The sequence below is a fragment of the Kogia breviceps genome, chromosome 1 (genome assembly GCF_026419965.1).
Source record: "Kogia breviceps isolate mKogBre1 chromosome 1, mKogBre1 haplotype 1, whole genome shotgun sequence".
Taxonomy (NCBI): Eukaryota; Metazoa; Chordata; class Mammalia; order Artiodactyla; family Physeteridae; genus Kogia; species Kogia breviceps.
The window spans coordinates 100700808-100722517 of record NC_081310.1 but is presented as its reverse complement, the minus strand read 5'-3'; the positions used below and the strand labels follow the sequence as shown (position 1 = coordinate 100722517).

At 38.1% G+C, this 21710-nt stretch overlaps 1 protein-coding gene across 2 annotated transcripts in view; it reads left to right on the top strand.

Moving 5' to 3' along the window:
* Positions 1 to 7769: 7769 nt before the first annotated feature.
* Positions 7770 to 21710, top strand: part of GCLM (glutamate-cysteine ligase modifier subunit) — a 24601-nt gene continuing 10660 nt past the window's right edge. Inside the window, exons 1-6 of one of the 2 annotated variants that reach the window (XM_059070064.2) lie at positions 7770 to 8377; positions 11693 to 11758; positions 13052 to 13136; positions 16430 to 16489; positions 17780 to 17982; positions 19054 to 19168. In XM_059070064.2, the coding sequence (XP_058926047.1) occupies positions 8252 to 8377; positions 11693 to 11758; positions 13052 to 13136; positions 16430 to 16489; positions 17780 to 17982; positions 19054 to 19168 (655 nt within the window). In that variant the 5' untranslated portion in view covers positions 7770 to 8251. The remainder of the gene's footprint in view (positions 8378 to 11692; positions 11759 to 13051; positions 13137 to 16429; positions 16490 to 17779; positions 17983 to 19053; positions 19169 to 21710) is intronic. The other variant, XM_067040161.1, reaches the window with a different exon arrangement.

The window sequence follows — 21710 nt, the reverse complement described above, 5'->3', positions numbered from 1 at the left end:
TTTTTCCCTATTTTTAATCTTTCTAGAACTCTGCTATTATATTTTCATATAATAATTTTAAAATATGTGTATCATACTTATGGGTGGGTTTTGTGGGTATAATTGCAAACTAAGTTAGTGCTTTGCCCAAATGTGTAAACACTTTTAATCAATGTATACTTAAAAATTATAGGGCTTCCCTGGTGGCGCAGTGGTTGAGAATCTGCCTGCCGATGCAGGGGACACGGGTTCGTACCCCAGTCCGCGAAGATCCCACATGCCGCCGAGCGGCTGGGTCCGTGAGCCATGGCCGCTGAGCCTGCGCATCCGGAGCCTGTGCTCCGCAACGGGAGAGGCCACAAGAAAAAAAATTATAAAGTGATATTTGTTTGCCAGAGATGAGAAAAAAATTTATATTACATTTTCAACGTAGTAGTACCTTTTTTTCGTAGTAGTAACACATTTTAAATTTGATTATAAGAACAGAAATGGTATCAGTCAGGGTTCAATTGCAATAAACAGAAACCACTCTGTTTAAGCAGAAGATATTTAATTCAGGAAGTTAGGTGCTTACAAAATTGAAGGTTGGACAAACAAGCTCTGGACAGGGTCTCTAGGAATGACACAGTGACACTGCTCAGCTGTCTCTCCAGGAGGGCTAGCTGCTCCTGAGCCACAATAAGAAGGATGAGCAATCAGGTTACCATGGAATCGTCATCACTGTGATCAAGGGATCAGAAAGTGGCTCTAACTGCCTCCCTGACATCCTGACCCCAGCAAAGCTGGGTATGGGACATCAGACCACGGCTGCAGCAAAATTCAACAGCTGACAATGCAGGAAGATGCCCTCCGTCGCACTTCTACCTTTGAAATCCAAAAGTAGTACATGGAATTTATGTAATATAATTTGTACCTAGAAAAAGAGCTTGCAAGGGATTCTGAGAATTAATTACAGTGTTGTGCTCGCAGGCTATGTCATACAGGGAGGCACCCTAGGAGGAATTTGGGGATTCCGTGGCAATTTAAGATTTTCACCACAAAGCACATTATCAAATAACATAGCACTGAATTCCTTTAGCTGCGAGGCACTGTGGTCTGTGTCCCACTGGCAAACCACCAACTCAGTAATTGGATGGCAGCCTCCAGTGCTTTACAAAGAGGTATGCAATGTTATCTAACATGCTCCATTGGAATTGCTACAGAAACAGGAACCAAGAGAGAAGAAACTTGGCTTGTGGATTTATTTATTTATTTATTTATTTTTCGGTACGCGGTCCTCTCACTGTTGTGGCCTCTCCCGTTGCGGAGCACAGACTCCGGACGCACAGGCTCAGCGGCCATGGCTCACGGGCCCAGCCGCTCCGCGTCATGGGGGATCTTTCTTGGACCGGGGCACGAACCCGTGTGCCCTGCATCAGTAAGCAGACTCTTAACCACTGCGCCACCAGGGAAGCCCAACTTGTGGATTTTTTTAACTGTCTACATCACCTCTTGCTAAAAGCTTGTTTGTCTCAAGAGGTTATATACTGTCAATAGATATGTGAGAGCTGCCTTGATTAAACATGTTCTAAGACCAAAAAAAAAATAACAAGAATTAGCAACATTCTTGTCTGAGCGTTAACAGAGACTAGAAAATAATTCAGTATAATAACACGGGGAAAATGCTTATGATACAATATTAATTTTTAAAGGATGCAAAATTATATAGACTATGATCACAATATATCATAAAATAACAAAAATCTTACTAGTAATCAAGGAATAATGAGATACCACTTATTACCCATCAGATTGGCAAATACTGAAAAGACTGATAATATCCAGTGTTGGAAATTATGGGAGGAAATGAGTAGTCTTATGCAATTTAGATTTGAGTGTAAATTGGTTCAGCGGTAGCTGTTAAAGTTGAAAATAAGCACACCCTTCAGGACAGCAATACAACACTTAGTTATCTATGCAAGGAAAAATGTTCCCCCATGTATAAAGAGGCAAGTACTAAGGATGCTTATGGCCACCTTGTTTATTCTAGTAAAAACCTGAAAACAACCTACCTGGGCATCAATACTGAGAATAAATAAATTATAGTATATTCATATAATAGAATACAAGGTTTTTAAAATATAGATGAAGTAGAAATCTATGTACTGACCTACATATATATGTGTATATATAATTATTCAATAAATTATATACATGCATATATATAATTAAATTTAAAATAAATTGCATAAAATAATAGTGTATTCACATTTATGTTAAACACACAAAAAAACACATCTATAACTAACATTTATTGAACATGTTTCAGGCACTGTTCTAGAGCTTTATGGGCTTTGACTTATTTAATTCTCAAAACACCGCCATGAGCAATGTACTATAATTGTACCCATTTTACAGATGAAGAAACCAAGATACAGAATGTTAAGTTACTTGGCCAAGGTCAAATAGCTGCTAAGTGGTAGAACTGAGATTCCAACCCAGGCAGTCTGGCTCCAGAGTCCATGCCTTAAAAGAAAGAGATAGGAAAGGAAGCCAAACTTAGTTCTGAATGACTCCAAAGACCAGAATTTCATTTAATCCTTATTTTTAGATAACATCTTGTCTGGATTTTCCAGAAGATGGTTGGTCATTTTATGAGGGTGGTCTGTGGGTGCTGTGCCCTACTCACAGTGAAATACTGGAATTTCAGGAGACTGCTGCCCAGAATTCTTGCCAAGTCATCTGGTATCAGGAGAATGGGTCCAACCTGCTTTGTGAAGGTGAGCGAGGCCTACCTGAAAACCAGAGAGACTCTCAGGAAAGTGCTGCCTTCTGACCTTCTGAAAAATAACTCTACACAGCCTCATTAAAACTCTGCTCACTCTCTATGGTAGAAGTAACTTGACCCTAGATCGCCTCTTCCCAGTAATGGAAAAATATTAAAAGTTGAAGCTATAATAGTACAACTCAAGTGCACAATGCCTGGGCATAGCAATGAACAGATTATAGGCATTGTTATAAAGATTATCAATCTCCCATACATTCCATCACCATATCCTTTCATTTTCTTCATAGCCTTAAATATTATTTGAAATCATTTTAAAGTTTTATTTTATACGTCTTATGTACTAAAATTAAGGAACATCTCTATCTTGAAGAGCCAGTCCAAATCCCTTAGAAAAGTTCTTAGATGACACATTAGGTATTCAATAAGATTTCCTGAATGATTAAATAAATCAATTTATGCCATTTATTTTCCAGGGATGTTGTGGTCCTGTGCATGATAAGGCCTGTGAATGACTGATTCTACTTCCCTTTTTCTATCAGGCATAACCCATTTGAAATCGCCCACCTGCCTGCTCTCTTAGGAAGGGCTGTTTTCCCCTCCTTTGCCTAGACCCCCCAGCAGCGTTATGGGACAGGGGAAAGTGAGGCCAGGGTTGGAGAATGGGAAAGAGGGGATTGCTTTGGGCCCTTTCTTTCCCTTAGGTTCCAGCTGCCACAGTGATAGTTTAGCAGTGGCAGAATAAGGATGATTTATCTGGATGATTGTGACCTCAGAGAATAACCAATGTGTGGACACTCATCCCAGCTCTGAAACAAATCATCAGAAATAGCACTCATTCATTCATTTATTCATTCAACAAATATTTATTGAGCATGTACCATGTGCCAGGCACTTGATTTGTATTATCAGGAATATTGTCTATAATATCGAATAGATCACGCCTTTGGATACATCCTATAATCCACAATCTGATAAGTAATAGATAATTATCATAAAGTGACTGCACACACCTGAAAACTGGACGTGATAAATGAGGGGCAGAGAGGGTTAGGATTTCATCAGTTTTTCTGTGCTCTTATTGATATGGAAAAATAACATTAAAGGGATAATTGCTATGTTTTGGCTCTCTGACTTTTCTCCATGCCCTATTTTCTACTTTGTTTGCTTTAAGCAAATCTTATCGCTTTTTCTAACCCCACCATGGTAACCTGATTTCTCTCCTTTCCACTAACTAGGGCAAAATGAAGGCACATCTCTTCCCTTTCGATGCATCGTCACAGCCTCCATTCACTGTGGGCCAGGTTCTCACTAACCTATGTTTAGGTGACTACCAGAGTCTTCACACTGGTCTCTTGGCATTGAATCACTCCCACTACCATCGTACAGACCACTTGTAGACTTATAATATTTGTGCCCCTTCTTCTTAACAACCACAGTAGAATTTTACATTTACTTGTAATTATATGACTAAAGTCAGCCTCCCCTATTGGACTGTAAATTACGTGGGGACAGGGATAGAGTCACACTTTGCTCACCCTAAATTTGTAGTGCCTAGTCCAGCATCTGACAAGTATTATAATAGACACGTAAGAAATATCTATTGAGTAAATGAGTATTATTTTAAATATAGTCTTTTTTTCCTATTTATTTCTTGGAGTCAAGACTGCTTTACTCAAGGTCAAAGTCTTCTTAAGCTAAACCCCAAAGCCCCAGCTTGCTGATAATGGTCTTCCATTAACCACACTCTCATTCCCTTCACCTTTAAGGGTTACTTCTGCTCAAGGTAGGCTCCTCCCTTTCCTATCTTCAAAAAAAATGCTGTGGGTGTATCCGCTCCTCTGCCCTTGCTCACGTTCTTTCCATTCCAAACCACTGGTCTGTTCTTCCAAATCGTGTTACAAATAGTGACCGTTGTATTATTTCCAAACAATTTGGGTTTCAAAAATATCCTAGAGGGCTTTCCTGGTGGCGCAGTGGTTGAGAGTCCGCCTGCCGATGCAGGGGACACGGGTTCGTGCCCTGATATGGGAAGACCCCACATGCCGCGGAGCTGCTGGGCCCGTGATCCATGGCCGCTGAGTCTGCGCATTGGGAGCCTGTGCTCCGCAACGGGAGAGGCCACAACAGTGAGAGGCCTGCGTACCAAAAAAAAAAAAAAAATCCTAGAGAAATCCTTTTAAAAACCTTCACCTCTAGGGTGGCCATGAGCCAGTTAGTGACTCCTGAATGTGGTAACACTAATTTTAAAAATTAAAACAAAATTTGAGAATTTAAATCAATTTTACCTGATTAAGCATAAAATGTACCAGGTGGTCCCATAATAAGGTGAAATAAAATTTACTTTTCAAATTTTTTTGTTCTTATATAGACTATGAATGAAAATGTAATCACTTCCTACAATTTATTTACGAGACCATTTTTTGCTGTCTGTTTTAATCTAAACACAGCTCGTGAGCCTCTGTTGGGTTTCCAACAACAAATTATAATTTTAAAAAGTGTTCTGTGATCAAACATGGTGAGGAAACTCTCGCATGTAGTGTAGTTTATTTCAATCTAAGCAAGGAGAGTGGTTTTTAAAGGAGAGTGTGGACAGTAGTATCAGATCCTGGAAAGGTCAAGGAGAATGAAAAAAAGGGCAGTCAATGTTAGTGACTCTTCGTATTTACAGGCATTTGCAGAAGAATTTTCAAGTATCTAAAACCAAAATGTATACTGAGCATTTTTTCCTCTTCCATAGACAGAGGGAAAAAAGACTCATTCAAAATAACTATATAGTAAAATTCTTCTGATTTTGCAGTCCCTGTTTTTGTCACCAAATAAATTTAGACGATTAAGGTTTTTTTCTCCCAAAACTATGATGTCATGGCAAGGGTATCATTAAGTATAATATATTGTAAAATAAAGCTGTACAAGCACAAAAAGCATATAAACCATGCACATACACATTCAAGAATTAAAATTACCTCAATAACTACACTTTATGTAGCATAAAGTAAATTGTAGTATGGAAGGGTAAGGAGTTTGAAGATGGAGGATCCAGGTTTTGATTGAGGCCCCAACACTCAGTACTACCTGAGATTTTCAACAAATTACATATCTGAGTTGCTGTGAAGAGTAAAGGCGTTCACACATGTAAATTTTTTTTGTTTGTTTTTTTTTTTTGGTGGTGCCCTGCAGCTTTCGGGGTCTCAGTTCCTCCACCAGGGATGGAAACTGGGCCCTCCAGCAGTGAAAGCAAGAGTCCTAACCAGTGGACCGCCAGGGAATTCCCCTAAAAATGTAAATTTTAAAAACATGATGTGATGCTTTTGTGAATTACATCATGAATTTGCCAGTTGTGAGAACTGGATTGTAAGCTGGAAAGACTGGAGGCGTTAGTTCTAAGCGCTCTCACCTACTGAACATTTACTATGAGCCAAGTACTGTACTAAGGTTCATAAGTTCTCTCATTAGTTCCTCACACCTACCCAATGTAGTAGATATTGTATTAGGTGGAACCATGGGAACTAGACATTTCTGTAGATCAAAAATAGTCAATTATCAGCAATGTCATGTAGTTTAAACTATCATCTGCCGAGACTGGGAGAAAGTGAAACACAGAGACTAAGTGACTTGTCTAAGTTAAAATAACCAGTACCTGGCAAAGTCTGATTTGCAAGCCATACAGGTTTATGTCAGTGACCAGTGTGCTATATAAATCGCCAGCAAGGAGGTAAGTTCAATAGATTAGGAGGTATAACCTCTAAGCTTTATTCAAGTATTATTTGCATGGTACTAGAGAATACGAAAAAAGTCAAGAAATGATGCCACGGGAAATGCAGCATAAGAATCAAATGTTTAATTAAAATAGCTCATGTTTGTTCCTGCTTCTGGGATTACCCTTATCTTCAATGAATTCTTACCTTCATTCAGACTACAAATATTTACTCAAGATCTGGCTCAATTTCTAACCTCTTACATCCCTCCTCTAATTCTTACTAACTGGAATTCATCTCTTTATTAATAGCATTTTGCTTTTTAGTATATCTGATTACTCTCAACAAAAGCAAAAATTTGTTGAGGAATGCTCAATAAATGTTAAATTTGAGGTTCATACCAAGTCTACTACATATGAAATTTAATAGGAGTAAAGAATCACAACCACCTGTAAGGGAATGGGTCATATCTTCCCTGATCTCACCGGTTTAAGCGTTCTCTTTAATCTGAACTCATCTGGAAACTACGATATTCTTATATTATTACTCATTGTTTCATATGCTTAGGCCTTGTATCTGTAACTAGAGTTTAAGCTTCTCAAGGGCAGAGATTGTCTTATTCTTTGACTTCACACACTGGCCAGCAAATAGTGTGAATCAATAGACCTTTAATTAATGGACTTGAAGAAAAATGAGCACTTTGGGGGAAAGCCCTTGAGAAAGGGAATGAACCAGTAAGTGGGTAGCAAAGCAAAGTTGAGGGAGAAGGGAGCCCTTGTACATTAAGGCTCGTTTCTGAGAACTGAAACCGGCTAGTATTTCAATGTCTCAGTAATTTCTCTTTTTTCTAATTAAATTTCTTTATTTTTGGCTGCGTTGAGTCTTCATTGCTGCGCGCGGGCTTTCTCTAGTTGCGGAGAGCAGGGTCTACTCTCCGTTGCGGAGCACAGGGGCTACTCTCCGTTGCGGAGCACAGGCTCTAGGCGAGCGGGCTTCTGTAGTTGTGACTCGCGGGCTCTAGAGCACAGGCAGTGGCTGGGGCACCCCGCTCAGTTGCTTCACGACATGTGGCATGTGGCATCTTCCCTGACCAGGGCTCGAACCCGTGTATTCCTGCATTGGCAAGCGGATTCTTAACCACCGCGCCACCAAGGAAGCCCCTACCTTTTCTTTTTAAAGAGATGTCTAGGGGTATAACCAGCGTGACTGCCGGTCGGCTGGGAGGTGAGACCTCGAGCGCAGTCTGAGGTATTAGGTGGAGGTGGCGCGCCGCCCTCTGACCAACAGGGGGAGCCCTGCCAAGCGCCGGGCCCCAGGCCGCCGGCCCCGCCCCGCCTCGCCCCGCGCGCCCCCAGCTCTGCTCTCTCCGCACTGCGGCAGCCCTCCGCCTGGCGCCACGCCGGCCACAGGCCGAGGGTTAGTCACCCGCGGGCCGGCGGCCCCGCAGCCTGGTCGCTGCGCCCCCCCGCCCTGCCGCGGGACGGGTAACGGTTACGAAGCACTTTCTCCGCCGCGATTTCTGCTTAGTCATTGTCTTCCAGGAAACGACTCATCAGTTGGGAGTCAACTCTCCCGCGGCGGCCGCAGTAGCAGGAGCCGCAGCCACCAGCGCGTCCTTCCCGGGCCGCCGCTCCGCCGCCGCCCTGCAGCCTCCCGGCCTCCCTCGGGCCCGAGCGCAGGCCGGCATCCCGCCGCGCGGGGCGAGCAGCCTCGCGCTCTGCTCTCCGGCCTCGGGCGCCGCGTCCTACTGGGGGCCTCCTTCCCCGCCTGCTGCCCCGTCGCCGCCGGGCCAGGTCAGTCGGCTGCTGCCATGGGCACCGACAGCCGCGCGGCCGGGGCGCTCCTGGCGCGGGCCAGCACCCTGCACCTGCAGACGGGGAACCTGCTGAACTGGGGCCGCCTGCGGAAGAAGTGCCCGTCCACGCACAGCGAGGAGGTGAGGGTGGCTAGCTTGCCGGCGGAGACGCGGGGTTACCGGGGTAGGCCGCGCGGGCCGGACCGGGCGGCTCCGAGAGGCGGGGAGGCGCCGGGATGTGAGGGCGGGTGGTCGGGCTCCGGGCGCGCAGTGGTCGCGGGAGAGGCGCGCACCTGGGCTCCGCCCGCCGGAGGAGGCTGGGTCGGCTGTCGGCGTGATGTCGCATCCGAACCTACTACTGTTGGGGGCACAGCGTTTTTAAAAATTCGGCAGGTGCATCTTCACACCGAGTGCCGCCTCTGTCAGTGCTCTTGATTGTAACTTTGGTAGGAATCAGAATCCATAACATATTCCGTGTCCAGGATGCAGCTCAGTTTGTCTCTTGTCTTTTTTAAACCACCCTCACTTGTGCTATTTCTCCCAAAGATAAATACTTATGTGTTTTATACTAGACCTTTAATCTCTCCAGGGCTGATGGTTCAATACAGCATTTTGCACGTAAATAATATTGGGTGAAATTTTCTCTCTCTTATCTCACTCAACACATGCTAAAGTAGTCGTTTTCAGTTTGACTGCAAACCCAGTTTTTAAAAAAATGCATTTTGCCTTGGCAGTCTAATTCATGGTTAACACACATACACACACACACAAACACACAAGTTTCATGAAAAGATTTTAACCCTTACTGTATGCTGTGTATTCTGATTTTTTCTCTTTAATTTTTTAAAACTTGATTTCTTAATGCAGTAATGAGTCACACCCCGCAGTTTAAGAAACATCTTCAAAAGATGAATTGTGATTTGTGTATATTACTTTGGGTGCTGCGTAAGAAGGACCCAAAACTAAAGAAACTTGAAAACGTTTGAGAAAACTTGAAGATATGATAGCATATGTAGAGAAAACATGACAGCTTGATTAGAATAGAGAGGCATGTTTTGTTTCTATATAAAGAAGAGCTTGTAGCAACCAGAGCTCTAAATTGGGATATACTACTTGAAACAGTTTAACCTCACTGAATAAAGAAACTGAATAAATCACTCATTATTCAGAAAGTTTGCACATTGGGTAGAGAGAGATCATTAAATTTCCTAAAAGATCTTTTCTAGTCTAATGTTTGGTTTTTGTTTTTTTAAAAATTATTCTATGATCTCTGCCCAGATTTTTTGTTTCACTAGAATTTTATGAAATCAAATCTTGTTTTTAAAATGGGCCATTATAGGACTATTTTGACCAGTTATTTGTTGTTAGGGTATTTGATCATGTAGCATTTTTTAAACTCTTATACAACCCCAGATCTAATGATACACTAAATTATCATGACACTCATCTTCCATGATACTATGTGATGTGTGTATAATAAGAATGAAGAGAGCAGAGAACAAAAAAGTACAAGGTTAGGGCTTCCCTGGTGGCGCAGTGGTTGAGAGTCCAGCTGCCGATGCAGGGGACACGGGTTCGTGCCCCGGTCCGGGAAGATCCCACATGCCGCGGAGCTGCTGGGCCCGTGAGCCATGGTCACTGAGCCTGCGCGTCCGGAGCCTGCGCTCCGCAACGGGGGAGGCCACAACAGTGAGTGGCCCGCGTACCATTAAAAAAAAAAAAAAAGAAAGTACAAGGTTAATATTCATTCAACATAGGTAACATATAAAAGATTTTAAATCACTAGATTTGTGATATAGTCAATGAATTTATCATATTATTGTAACAGTGGGCTGTTCCATGATTTGTCCTGACAGAAGGGAGCAAACACTCTGAAAATATACTTATCTTCATGAATTGAGAAATTCATCAGGAAAGCCTTATGCAAATTAACCATCCTTCCAGAGGAAAATTCCTAAAAATTCTCCCATGATTTGAGCCATAGCACTCCTGATAGAATTGTTAACTTCAAGTTGGTCCTGTTGCCTCAATTTTTATTAATTTTTCAAAGAATATTGACTTGTATTTTGTCTAGAATGATTATCAACTTATTTTCATCTACTGACTTAAATTTGATTACAAATATACCTTTCATAAAGATATAGACCCTGTAAATTGGATTCATGTGGGTTATTGTGGCTAGCACATGAATTGCTGTTGTAGACTATAAATCTTAAATAGGTGACTGAGCTCTTAAATTGATAAACCAGTTGTCTGTTGTAATTATCTGTACTGAAATATAAGCAATAAAGTGCTTGTGTCAGTTTTTATCATAAGCAATCATAGATCAGATAGTGAGTTCAGAAGTTTAATCTCTGTTGTTGATATTAGAAAAGTGCTTTTGCAATTCAGGGCTGTACTAGTTACTCATTTATTTTTTCATTGATTGTCCACAGAATGCAAAGCACTATGCCCTTGGTATTTATAAGGCAGTGATTTCAAACTGCTAGTGTTGACCCATTTGTATTATCAGTTCAGTGAGTCATGGAGAAGCGTATTTTTTTTTCTAACTCATAATAGAAGCCCTCAGAGTATCTGGCATAAATATTGCTTTATGAATTTTTGTTGTTATATGTATGTAGGTCCTTACTCACTGTGTTAGTGTATGTCTTATTATTTTGGACCACTATTAAATAAGTTGGAAATACAGTGTCATAAGAGATAAAAGATAAGTAGACACTTTAATGAATTAACAAAATACTGTAATGTTAGCGTAATAAAATTGTTTGTTTATATAAGAAAAAGTTGAAGACAGATCAAAGGTCTACCTGTTAGGAAATGACTTAAGGACTGACTATGCAAGTTGACTTCTGCAAGATACGGATATAGTGGTTTCTAGACTTTAGAGTACATTTTGATTACTTGGATGCTTGTTAAGATGAAAGTTCTGCTGCCCTTAGAAAGTGATTCAGGAGGTCTAGGATGCGGCTCAGGAATTTGAACTTTTAATAAACACCACAGATGAGTCTAATGTAGGAATTTCTTTGGCCACACTTAGAGAATCACTTGTTTGCCTTGGAGGAATATAGCATAATGGTTAATGTTAATTCTAGTTAGGTTGCCTGGGCTTGAAGTTCCTCCATTTATAAACCTTATTCTTGAAAAAATTTTTTGTTTCTTTATGAATGCTTTTATGTCTCAAAAGTTTACTTAAATTTTCTTTGATACAAAAATACTTTTTAAATAATTAGATTAATGCTTTAGGTCAAGAACATTTGAGAATTAAGAGTAGGATAAAAACGGGTCTAAATCAATCTTTGTTAAAGGAAGCAAAAACCTTATAGAATTAAAATTTTTGTATGGTATTTCCTATTGATATGTTCCTTTTCCTACTTAACAGACTAACGCAGTCTTATTGTAGAAGTACAGAAGAGTGTAGCATATGATTAACAGTTTCAAAATGCATTTCTTTTGCAGCTTCGAGATTGTATCCGGAAGACCTTGTATGAGTGGAGTTCCCAAATTAGCACAGATTTGGTCAGGGTGAGTGAACTGTGAATGAAGAAATCATGTAATAAGCAGGAAATTAACTTCCTCAGGTTTGATAGGGAAGTAAAACAGGCAATTATTATGAAACTTATTGTGGTTGATTTGCTTAGGTGGGAGTCTGACCCAGTAGGCTTAAGCATGAAAGAGAAAATCTGACTCTAGTCAACTCCTCAACTAGACAAGCTACTAAGAGTCCCACCACAGTTTTCTCAAAATGCGTTTTGTTCCAGTTTGTATTTGGTCTAGTAGAGGAATGACTATCAAACAATTTGGGTTAGTAGCTTGCTTTAATAGACTATGACCCAAAATATAGCCACTAAAAATAATTTTTTAAGCATCAGTTTCTTACGAAACAGTAAAGAACTGTGTTTCATTGAATATCAGTATATGGCCATTATCATAAATGTTAATATACAAAACACCTGTCTGTAAACCACTCTTTGGAATCCAGCTTAGCCAAAGGCTTGTAACAGATTACATAGACTATTTAAAAAGTATGGAAGAGGACATATGCTGAGAATAATTGTTTCCTTGAGCATACTGCAAGTTTGTAACTCTGTGGCTGCTAGGCAGACATTAATTAATGTCAACTATCTGTCTCTGTTTTTCTGAAGTGACCATTCACTCTGTGCATGACTTGTAAATAGTTAATATGTACCAGACATTGTAATATGCTCAAGAATAATGGGAAAATCCTCACCGTTTACTTTGTTTTAATCTTGTAAATGTGAGTTAGTATGTTTCTGATTTATGTGTACTAATATTTTATTTCACTCATTAGCTACTTATTTTTATGCATTGGAATGGCCTTTACTTTTTTTCCATTGCATTCAGAAAAAAATATATTTGACTTAAAATGTTTGTGATTGATATATAGGAAGTGTTTTAACATGTCAGTATCCAGAAGGAAAATATTATTTACTTTTTATTGGTTTCTTTTCTGAGTAAAAGTGTTTACTGTGTTAGTGGTTCTAACTCCTCACATACTGCCCAATCTGCTTGTTTGTTTATTCGTTTGTTTTTGATCAGACATCCCTCTGAGTATCTCATCAAAATGAGACACTTTTTCCCAGAAAATGGACACACACACACACACACACACACACAGCACTTTACCTTTATTTCAGGGCTTTACAAATGTCTTAAAGCCCATCTAGGCCTCAGGTAAAGAACTCTATTGTTTTATGGGTTCTCTGCTTCTAAAGAGTGTTATGGACAATAGAAAATATATAGCTAATCAGAAACACTAATTTTATATTTATTGTAAATATCATGTGTTTATTATAGGAGTTTCCAGATGTCTTGGAATGTACTGTATCTCATGCAGTAGAAAAGATAAATCCCGATGAAAGAGAAGAAATGAAAGTTTCTGGTAAAGTCCAGCCTTTACAGTTCATTTTGTTATACGGTGGATGACAGTGAAGTTTTGTCAAGCATGGGACTAAACCTTTCCTTACTTCTGGTAATGAGTAACTCAGTCAATAAGTGTGGGAAATATGGAGATTTTTTATAACATAATTTTAAAGTCAGCTTTAAAAAGGGAGTTATAGGAGGTCACTATTGGCTACTTCAATGGAGTCAGAATAGAACTTCACCTCTTCATGATGTTCCCATTAATTTATTTGTAGGACATCAGAGCAGTAGGAAGAGTAAGGTGTAGGAAATGGAAAGAATAAAGGGAAGACTTAAGAGTATTGTCCACCTAAAGCCAGCATAAGCCCTCCCTTCCTGGTGTGATATTGCTAAGCAATGGCTGAGGTTGCCTGGGAGTAGAGAAAGAAGTCTTGGCAACAAGTTGCATGAAGAGAAATCAAATACATACTCTACACATTCAACAAAGGTGAAATGACTCCTACTTTCCAGAGACAGTGCTAAGCTCAAGGAATTAAGATGTTCTTGTCCTCAGCTTACAGTCAGCATAACATAATGATTAAATGCTTGAGCTTAACTAAATTGAAATTCCTGGATGTGCAGATTACTGACTGATATACTCTGGGGCTAACAAATGATTTAAACTCTCTGAGCTCAGTTTCCTTATCTATAAAATGGGGATACACCTGTTTCAAAGGCTTCTTTGTAAGTTAGATGAAATAACAAAAGAAGCACTTAGCATGGTGCTTGGCACAAGTAAGTGCCAGGTAGCTGTTATTTATTACCATTTGTGGTTGTGTTGTGGTTGTTATTTTATTATTATTCATATTAGTATGAACATGTAAGATGAGATAGGGCATTGTCTTTTGACTCTAATAATAATAACTACCATTTGTTGAATCTTGCTTTATACCAGGCACTGTACTTGACACGTTATGGTTATATTTCTTCATATAATTTTCAAAACAATTCTGCAGGGTAGGTTTATTATCCCCATTGCACAAGTGACATTAAATAACTTGAAAGTTGTTATACAGCAAGTAAGTGGTTGAACCAGGAATCCATCGAGGTATGCCTGACTACAAAACCCATTTCTTTCTGTTAATTTCACATTATTATTTGTGTGGGAAAGGACATCAGAGCAACATTTCTCTGTGGTTGATTGCAGTTCATCATGGTGTAGATCCATCTTGGAGCTCCTACAAGTTGTCCTCAGTTCCTGGAAGGCTTGAGGGTTTTGATAAGTATCAAGAGCTTTCCCCTCTTCACCTACCTAAAAATGCCTCATCTTTCAGAGAGAGGAGACCATTTCAAATGGCACAAATTCATGGCCAGAGGGATAGTAATGGTGAGGGTGTTCACAGAGTATAATTACAGGAGCTAAGGCTGGAGCAAAATGGTGAAGATTGACTCTTACCTGGTAAGGAAGTTGTGATGGCTTTTAAATAGAGAAGTAACATGAGGAAAGCAATGTTTTAGGAAGATTATCTAGCAGTAGAAAGGAAATGACAAACATAAGAAATGTTGTACAAGGAAAATTTGTTGTATATGTTGAATGCCAGGCACTTTACATAAGGGTGTTTCATTAACTCTGTTTTCTCTCCATTCCCCTTTCTGATTTTCCTCTTTGCTTTCCTGTTACTCCACTTATTTGTTGAGTAAATTTAGATTTTTGAACAGTGATTTTACATAAAGTAAATATATACATATAAAGCTGAGTTGAAATCAAGCCAAACCCTCAATTTCATAAATATGAAAAACTACTCAACTTTCCTGGTAAGCAAAGAAATGCCAATTAATGTGGTTCTGGGCAGGTATATTTTGTACCTATCAAATTAGCAAATATATGTTTTGTTTTGTTTTGTTTAATAGCATCCTATATTGTTAGGAGAGCAACTCCTAACTTTTAGTGCTCTGGTAAACTGGTACAAATCTTTTTTATAAAATAGGAGGTAAATAAAATAGAACACGACTCACAAAAAACAGATCCTATTCTTTGACTCATAATCACATTTCTGATGGTTTGTTCTTGGGAAATGCTTCAGGCATAAAGTTGGAAAAAAAAGTTAGCATAGATGTTTATTTCAGTAACAAAAAACTGGAACTAATCTGAAAGTCCAAAAAGTAGGAAATCATTCAGTAAATTATACCCTATCAAAATTACAGAATAATGTTCACCATTAAAACTGAGTTTTTAAAATTATTCATTAAAAATACAGAGTACATGGCTTCCCTGGTGGCACAGTGGTTGAGAGTCCGCCTGCCGATGCAGGGGACGCGGGTTCGTTCCCCGGTCTGGGAGGATCCCACATGCCGCAGAGCGGCTGGGCCCGTGAGCCATGGCCACTGAGCCTGCACGTCCGGAGCCTGTGCTCCGCAACGGGAGAGGCCACAGCAGTGAGAGGCCCGCGTACCGCAAAAAAAAAAAGAGTACAGGGAATTCCCTGGCAACTCTGTACTTTTAGTGCTGAGGGTCCGGGTTCATTCCCTGGTTGGCAAACTAAGATCCGGCAAGCCATGCGGCCGAAAAAAAAGAAAAGAAAAATCCAGAGTACATAAAAATCTAAACAGTAATTGCTTTTGGTGATGAGACTATTGGTAGAGTTTTTTTTGTCTGGTTGGGTTTTTTTTTTTCCCCTACTCCTATAGGTTTTCCTCATTTCTAGAGTGAATACATTACTGTTATGATTTTTTAAAAATTAAGATAATACTGCATAGAGATGTAAAAATATTTGTTACATAAGGGTAAACCAAGTATGTGGAAGTAGAAAATATATACTCTGCTTTATATGACCAAGAACTTGAAGGTAATGTCATCTAAAAATGAAAATGATTGTATTCAATATTAGGAAGGTAGCATTGTGGAGTGTTTGTTTTTGTTTTGGGGGTTTTTTTTTTTCAATTTTCTTCTCATTATAAGCAATTCTAATTTAGGCTTTATATAGACTTTAGTTTATTGGAGAAAATAATATGCTCCATTAATGTTTAATTCATAAAAATATACATTTTGAATAAGTTTCTATATTTATCTGCCCTGCCTTCTAATAAAGGGGAAATTAATATTTGCTCTTTTGTTTTGACAATCAGATTATTGTTGGCAACTAGCATATAATTTTAAAATTACAGTGGAAATATACTTTTAGGTCTTAAAATGAAAGCTATAAAACAATGCAACTAGGAAAGGAAGAAATTCATTCAGGATTGTCTGTCTTCTTAGTATTTTAGCAGTATTACTACTATGTAGTAGAATGTTACTCAAATATGGTAATCTGTTTTGTTTACTTTGTCACCCAGCAAAACTGTTCATTGTAGGATCAAACTCTTCATCATCAACTAGAAATGCAGTTGACATGGGTAAGCAAAATTTCAACTTTATTTTCATGTGGACTTTAAATTAGTGTAGGTGTATTAGTTATGTCTTGTGTTCAGGTCCAGGTAAAAAAGAAAATGAACTCATTGCAATTTTATCTTTTAAAGTTCTAGCCTAATTTGTTAAGGCTTCTGTAGAATCACATCAACTTATGTAAAGTCATATTTTGATATATAAAAGGAATGTAAAAAATGTAACATAATTAAATGTTAACTATATGTTTAGAGATAGAAATTCTCCTTAATCACATTCTTAACTCTTTTAGTACTACAGGTGAAATATCAAAAGAATAACAACAACAGAAACAAGCATTTTTATCTATTTTCAGCACTTGGTTAGGTTACTATGGCATTATAGTTATTCAGTGTTTTTTATTTTAAAATATTCTTCCAGTATTTATATACATTGAACAGTTAACTAAATATCTTTTTTTTTAACATCTTTATTGGAGTATAATTGCTTTACAATGGTGTGTTAGTTTCTGCTTTACAACAAAGTGAATCAGTTATACATATACATACGTTCCTATATCTCTTCCCTCTTGCGTCTCCCTCCCTCCCACCCTCCCTGTCCCACCCCTCTAGGTGGTCACAAAGCACTGAGCTGATCTCCCTGTGCCATGCCGCTGCTTCCCACTAGCTATTCACCCTACGTTTGGTAGTGTATATATGTCCATGCCACTCTCTCACTTCGTCTCAGCTTACCCTTCCCCCTCCCCATATCCTCAAGTCCATGAATAGGTCTTTAATATAACTATGGAGTGAACAATAATAATTAAAAATAAACTCTTAAAATTACTTTTATAAAAATTAAGAGATTATCTACATCTATAAACATAGATTAATATATAGGTTAAGACCATAAATTCAGTCTTTCACTCAGGGTCTCAAGCTTATTCTTTGCTATGACTACCAATTACAAACTATTAGGTCAGAAGCTACCGCAAAGTCCTGGGGCCTAGGAAACAAAGAGGCCTGTTCCTCAGGAAGAGGAACCAGTAGTACTTGTGAGTTTCCCCAGGAATGAGGCAGGTCAAAGAAACCCACATGTCTACCACATAGACCAAGTAGATGAATGGGCACTTTATACTTTTTTAAAAGATGGAAATGTTCTAAATGACAGGTAAATTATGAAACCTAATGAAATAATCTGTTATGTAGAATACTAGTGAACTATATGGACAGAATTCAGTGGGGTACTTAAAGGACATTAGAAGCGACTTGTTTTTATTATGTAACAAACATTTATCCTCTTTGTGTTTTCCTTCACATCAGCCTGTTCAGTCCTTGGAGTTGCACAGCTGGATTCTGTGATCATTGCTTCACCTCCTATTGAAGATGGAGTTAATCTTTCCTTGGAGCATTTGCAGCCTTACTGGGAAGAATTACAAAACTTAGTCCACAGCAAAAAGATTGTTGCTATAGGTACCTCTGATCTGGACAAAACCCAGTTGGAACAGCTATATCAGTGGGCACAGGTAAAAGATATCTAGATCACGAGCACTCCAGGAGGAGCCTGTCTTTTACAGTCTTTGCTGCATCCCATTAAACATCATGTACATAGTGGACACCACTGTGGGGTGACTGTTCCAAATATGGGAGTTTTGAAGCAGGCTTTGACAAAAACACTAGAAAGTGTGTGTTGAAGCATTCATAGCCAAATGAATTAAGGCTCTTTCCTTCAGTTTTAATTATGTGATAAAAATATTATGTTTTCCTTTAGGTTTTATTAGTCCATGGTTCTAATTTCCTAAGTGAGAGAATATCATATATAACAAATATTTTGCTCTGTTATTTAAAGATATATAAGACCTTCTGTTCACATAATTTGATGTGGAGTAGGAGTCATAAATTAATCACTGCCACTCTCTAGCCTAATAACCTATAAAATTATTAGGGAAGTTGCTTACAAGTAGTTTACTCTCTATTTTTCTTTATTCCTTTTCATTTATCCCCAGCCTTTTCATTTTCTTTGGGCAGGAAGACCCTAGAGAAAAGTTGCCCTTTGTCCCTTTGGCTTGGTGATAGCCAGAGTGTGGCTAAGATCCTGTTGGAGAGACTTAGATGATGTGAAATGTATCTATAAATTAACTAGAGCATCTATTAGAAATTACCTGATTCTTCTCTTTTTCAAATGTCTGATTAATAACCATATTGTATACTTCAACATTAAACATACTTATCATTTGTATTTGATCCTCTGTCTTTAAGACATATTTCCTTTGTAGGTGGAACCATACCACATAGAATCATGTTAGTTTCCAAGGCAGATGTATTAGATGGCAGGTTCGAGTATGAGTCTTTTTTAATAGTGTGTAGTAATATATTGGCTTTTTCCCCCCTGTAGAGCTATTTTTCCTTCCTCTGTTACCACTGAGTCAGAACAGCATACATTAATAAATATATACATGTAAAAGTGTTTTATAAACTTTAAGTACTGTAGAATGGGATATTTCATATGTTCTAAAATTGAATCCTTTTATTGCTTTCTACTTTTTGTAGTACTTAATTTAGTGGAGATGTCATTTTTTTTTTTTTTCCACTTCTAGGTAAAACCAAATAGTAACCAAGTTAATCTTGCCTCCTGCTGTGTGATGCCACCCGATTTGACTGCATTTGCTAAACAATTTGACATACAGCTGTTGACTCATAATGATCCAAAAGGTAAGACTGAGATTTTCATTTATAGAGATTGATCATGAGATTTTATCTTATAAGAAGCTACATGTTAACATTTAATTTTTAATTGTGTACAGTGATAAAGGTACAGTGCTGTCACCTAGAACTATTCTTAATAGTTAGTTCAAAACATATATGCCTTTATTTTAGATTCAGAAAGCTTTAATTTTGTCTTTGTACCAATGGGAAAAGAAGTGAAGGGCTCATGTCCTGAACATCCAGTATGCTGAGGTTTATAAATATTAAGCTACACAGAAAAGATCTTGTAAGATATTCTAAATAGTGTCACATATAATATTGTCTTGTATAGCAAAGATTGCACCATAGGGCCACTTAATTAAACAGGATAAATATCTGGGAAAAGAAGCAGATAAAATTCAATTTGAAACTTAAGCATCTTAGGATAGGTATTTGACAAGGTATTTTATTAATCATCAATATCAAGACATATGCTTTATGTTACTCAGAAACATTTGATTAATAAGAATGGCTTGTCTGCCTTTTGTAGAATAATTTTTATCAACATTTTACAAGATAACTTGGAAAGCTGGGAAGATAATATTTTACACTTTATTAGCAGTCTGCTCCATTTTCGTTTTTTCACAGTTTCTTAGGGAGCAGAGGTAAATATACTAAGCATATTTTACTTACTAAATATACAGGCTCTATGAAACAGTATTTTTGGTAGAGTTAAGTGAGAGATATCTTGTGAAAGTTTTAAATTTCCATGACATTTTTGTAGAAGTTCTAGTTTAATAAAAACTGGAGGCAATTATATTTTATAGGTGATTCCTGGAGAAAAACATTCAGTTTTTACTTTCATTTCTAAAAAGATGGCATTATATAGGTGGTTTGATTCAAGTTTTTAGGATGCTTATGGATAACCTCTTAAGACTTTATACCTTATTAGCAGTCTGCCTCAGCCTCTTTTTTTTACTGTTTTGTAGGAAGTGGAGGAGGAGTTTTGATATTCTTTCTCAAATGCTAGGCATCATGCTAAATGTCTCAGAGAGATTATCTGTAATCCTTACAGCAACTGAAACTAGACACTTTATGGATGAAGAAATAGAGCCTTAGAGTTTAAGAAACTACCCAAGGTCACCCAGCTGGCGTAGGGCAAAGTTTGAACTTAGATCTAGGTCCTGGCTGAATTTAGAGCCTTTTCCCCATCATACTGTACTGTCTCTCTGACTTGAAACATTAGTATTGTAGTATTTCAGACTGAAACTGTACTTTCTTATCAGTTTCCATTTAAATCGTACCAGAATAGGACATAGGGACTTTTCCCCTCCAGCAGAGCTTTCACACATGAGTAATTAGATTCATTTTTTAAAAGGGTCATTTTAGTGAAAATCTAACAAAGAATTGCTGTGCTGATTTGTTCTAAAATATAAACCATTGAAATTTTAACTTTCTGTACGTTAGCAAATAATATATCATTTTTCTGTTTACTTGTGGGGACTCTTCCAACTGTAATTATTACCAACAGCTGATGGGTGGTACTGTACCCCCTTCCACCTCCACCTGAAAAACACTCTATCCTTTTTCCAGTAGGAAAGGAAATAGGAAAAGACTAAGGTGTCTAGTATTTTATTTCTACATTATCTAAATGTGGGCATGTGGATTATGTGCTAATACATCATTGTTATGGAAAAATATATTGTACATGTGTATGAAAAGAGAGATTTAATCCTTTGGGGGGAAGTATGTTTTTGTTTTACTGGTGTAATTTGACATTTGGATGTCTTTTTAATTTTAATTCTAAACCCTTTAATTAGAATTTATAGTCTGATCCTACATATACTATAGACGGATCTTCAGACAATTTGATCTGTAATGAAGCAATTCTCTTAAAAGTTTTGTCATGTTTACTGATTCTAAAGAGTTAACATAGTTGAATTAAAAGCATGTAGCTAATGAATAGCATAGTTCTCTGACTTTGTGTCAGATTTATTTTTTAAGTGATCAAGTTGTAAAACATTTAACTCTGCTTGTCATCTAAAATAGAATCTTGTTTATAAGTCACCTAAAGGGCTTCCTCTGTTCTAAAATTACCCTTTTTCTTCTGAAAGGTTTATTTTCCATTATTCTTTGTCCTAGAAGTTGTGGTAATAGTTTAACTACAGTCAGGGTAAAATTGTGAAGTAGGTGATTCAGACTTTGGAACTTTCCCGTTTTTATTTGCCTTCCTCCTCTCACCATTCCCATTAAATCTAATCTATATTATGCTGCATTCCCTCAGGGTTAGACAATCTGGTAAACAAATCCATGTTAATGTTACTTTTCCAAGAGCTATTTACATTTCATTTATTAAAACTACCATTTACTAGCTGTGTGACCTTGGGCAAGTTGTCTAATCTCTCTGTGTCAATTTCCCCCTGTGAAGGGAAATAATACTACCTATCTCTTGGGTTAACATGTGGATTAAAAAAGTTAATAAAGTACTCTGAAAAGTGGCTGGCACATGACAATAGCTAATATGTACTGAGAGTTTACTATTGATGTTATTCAAATATCATGGCAGTTC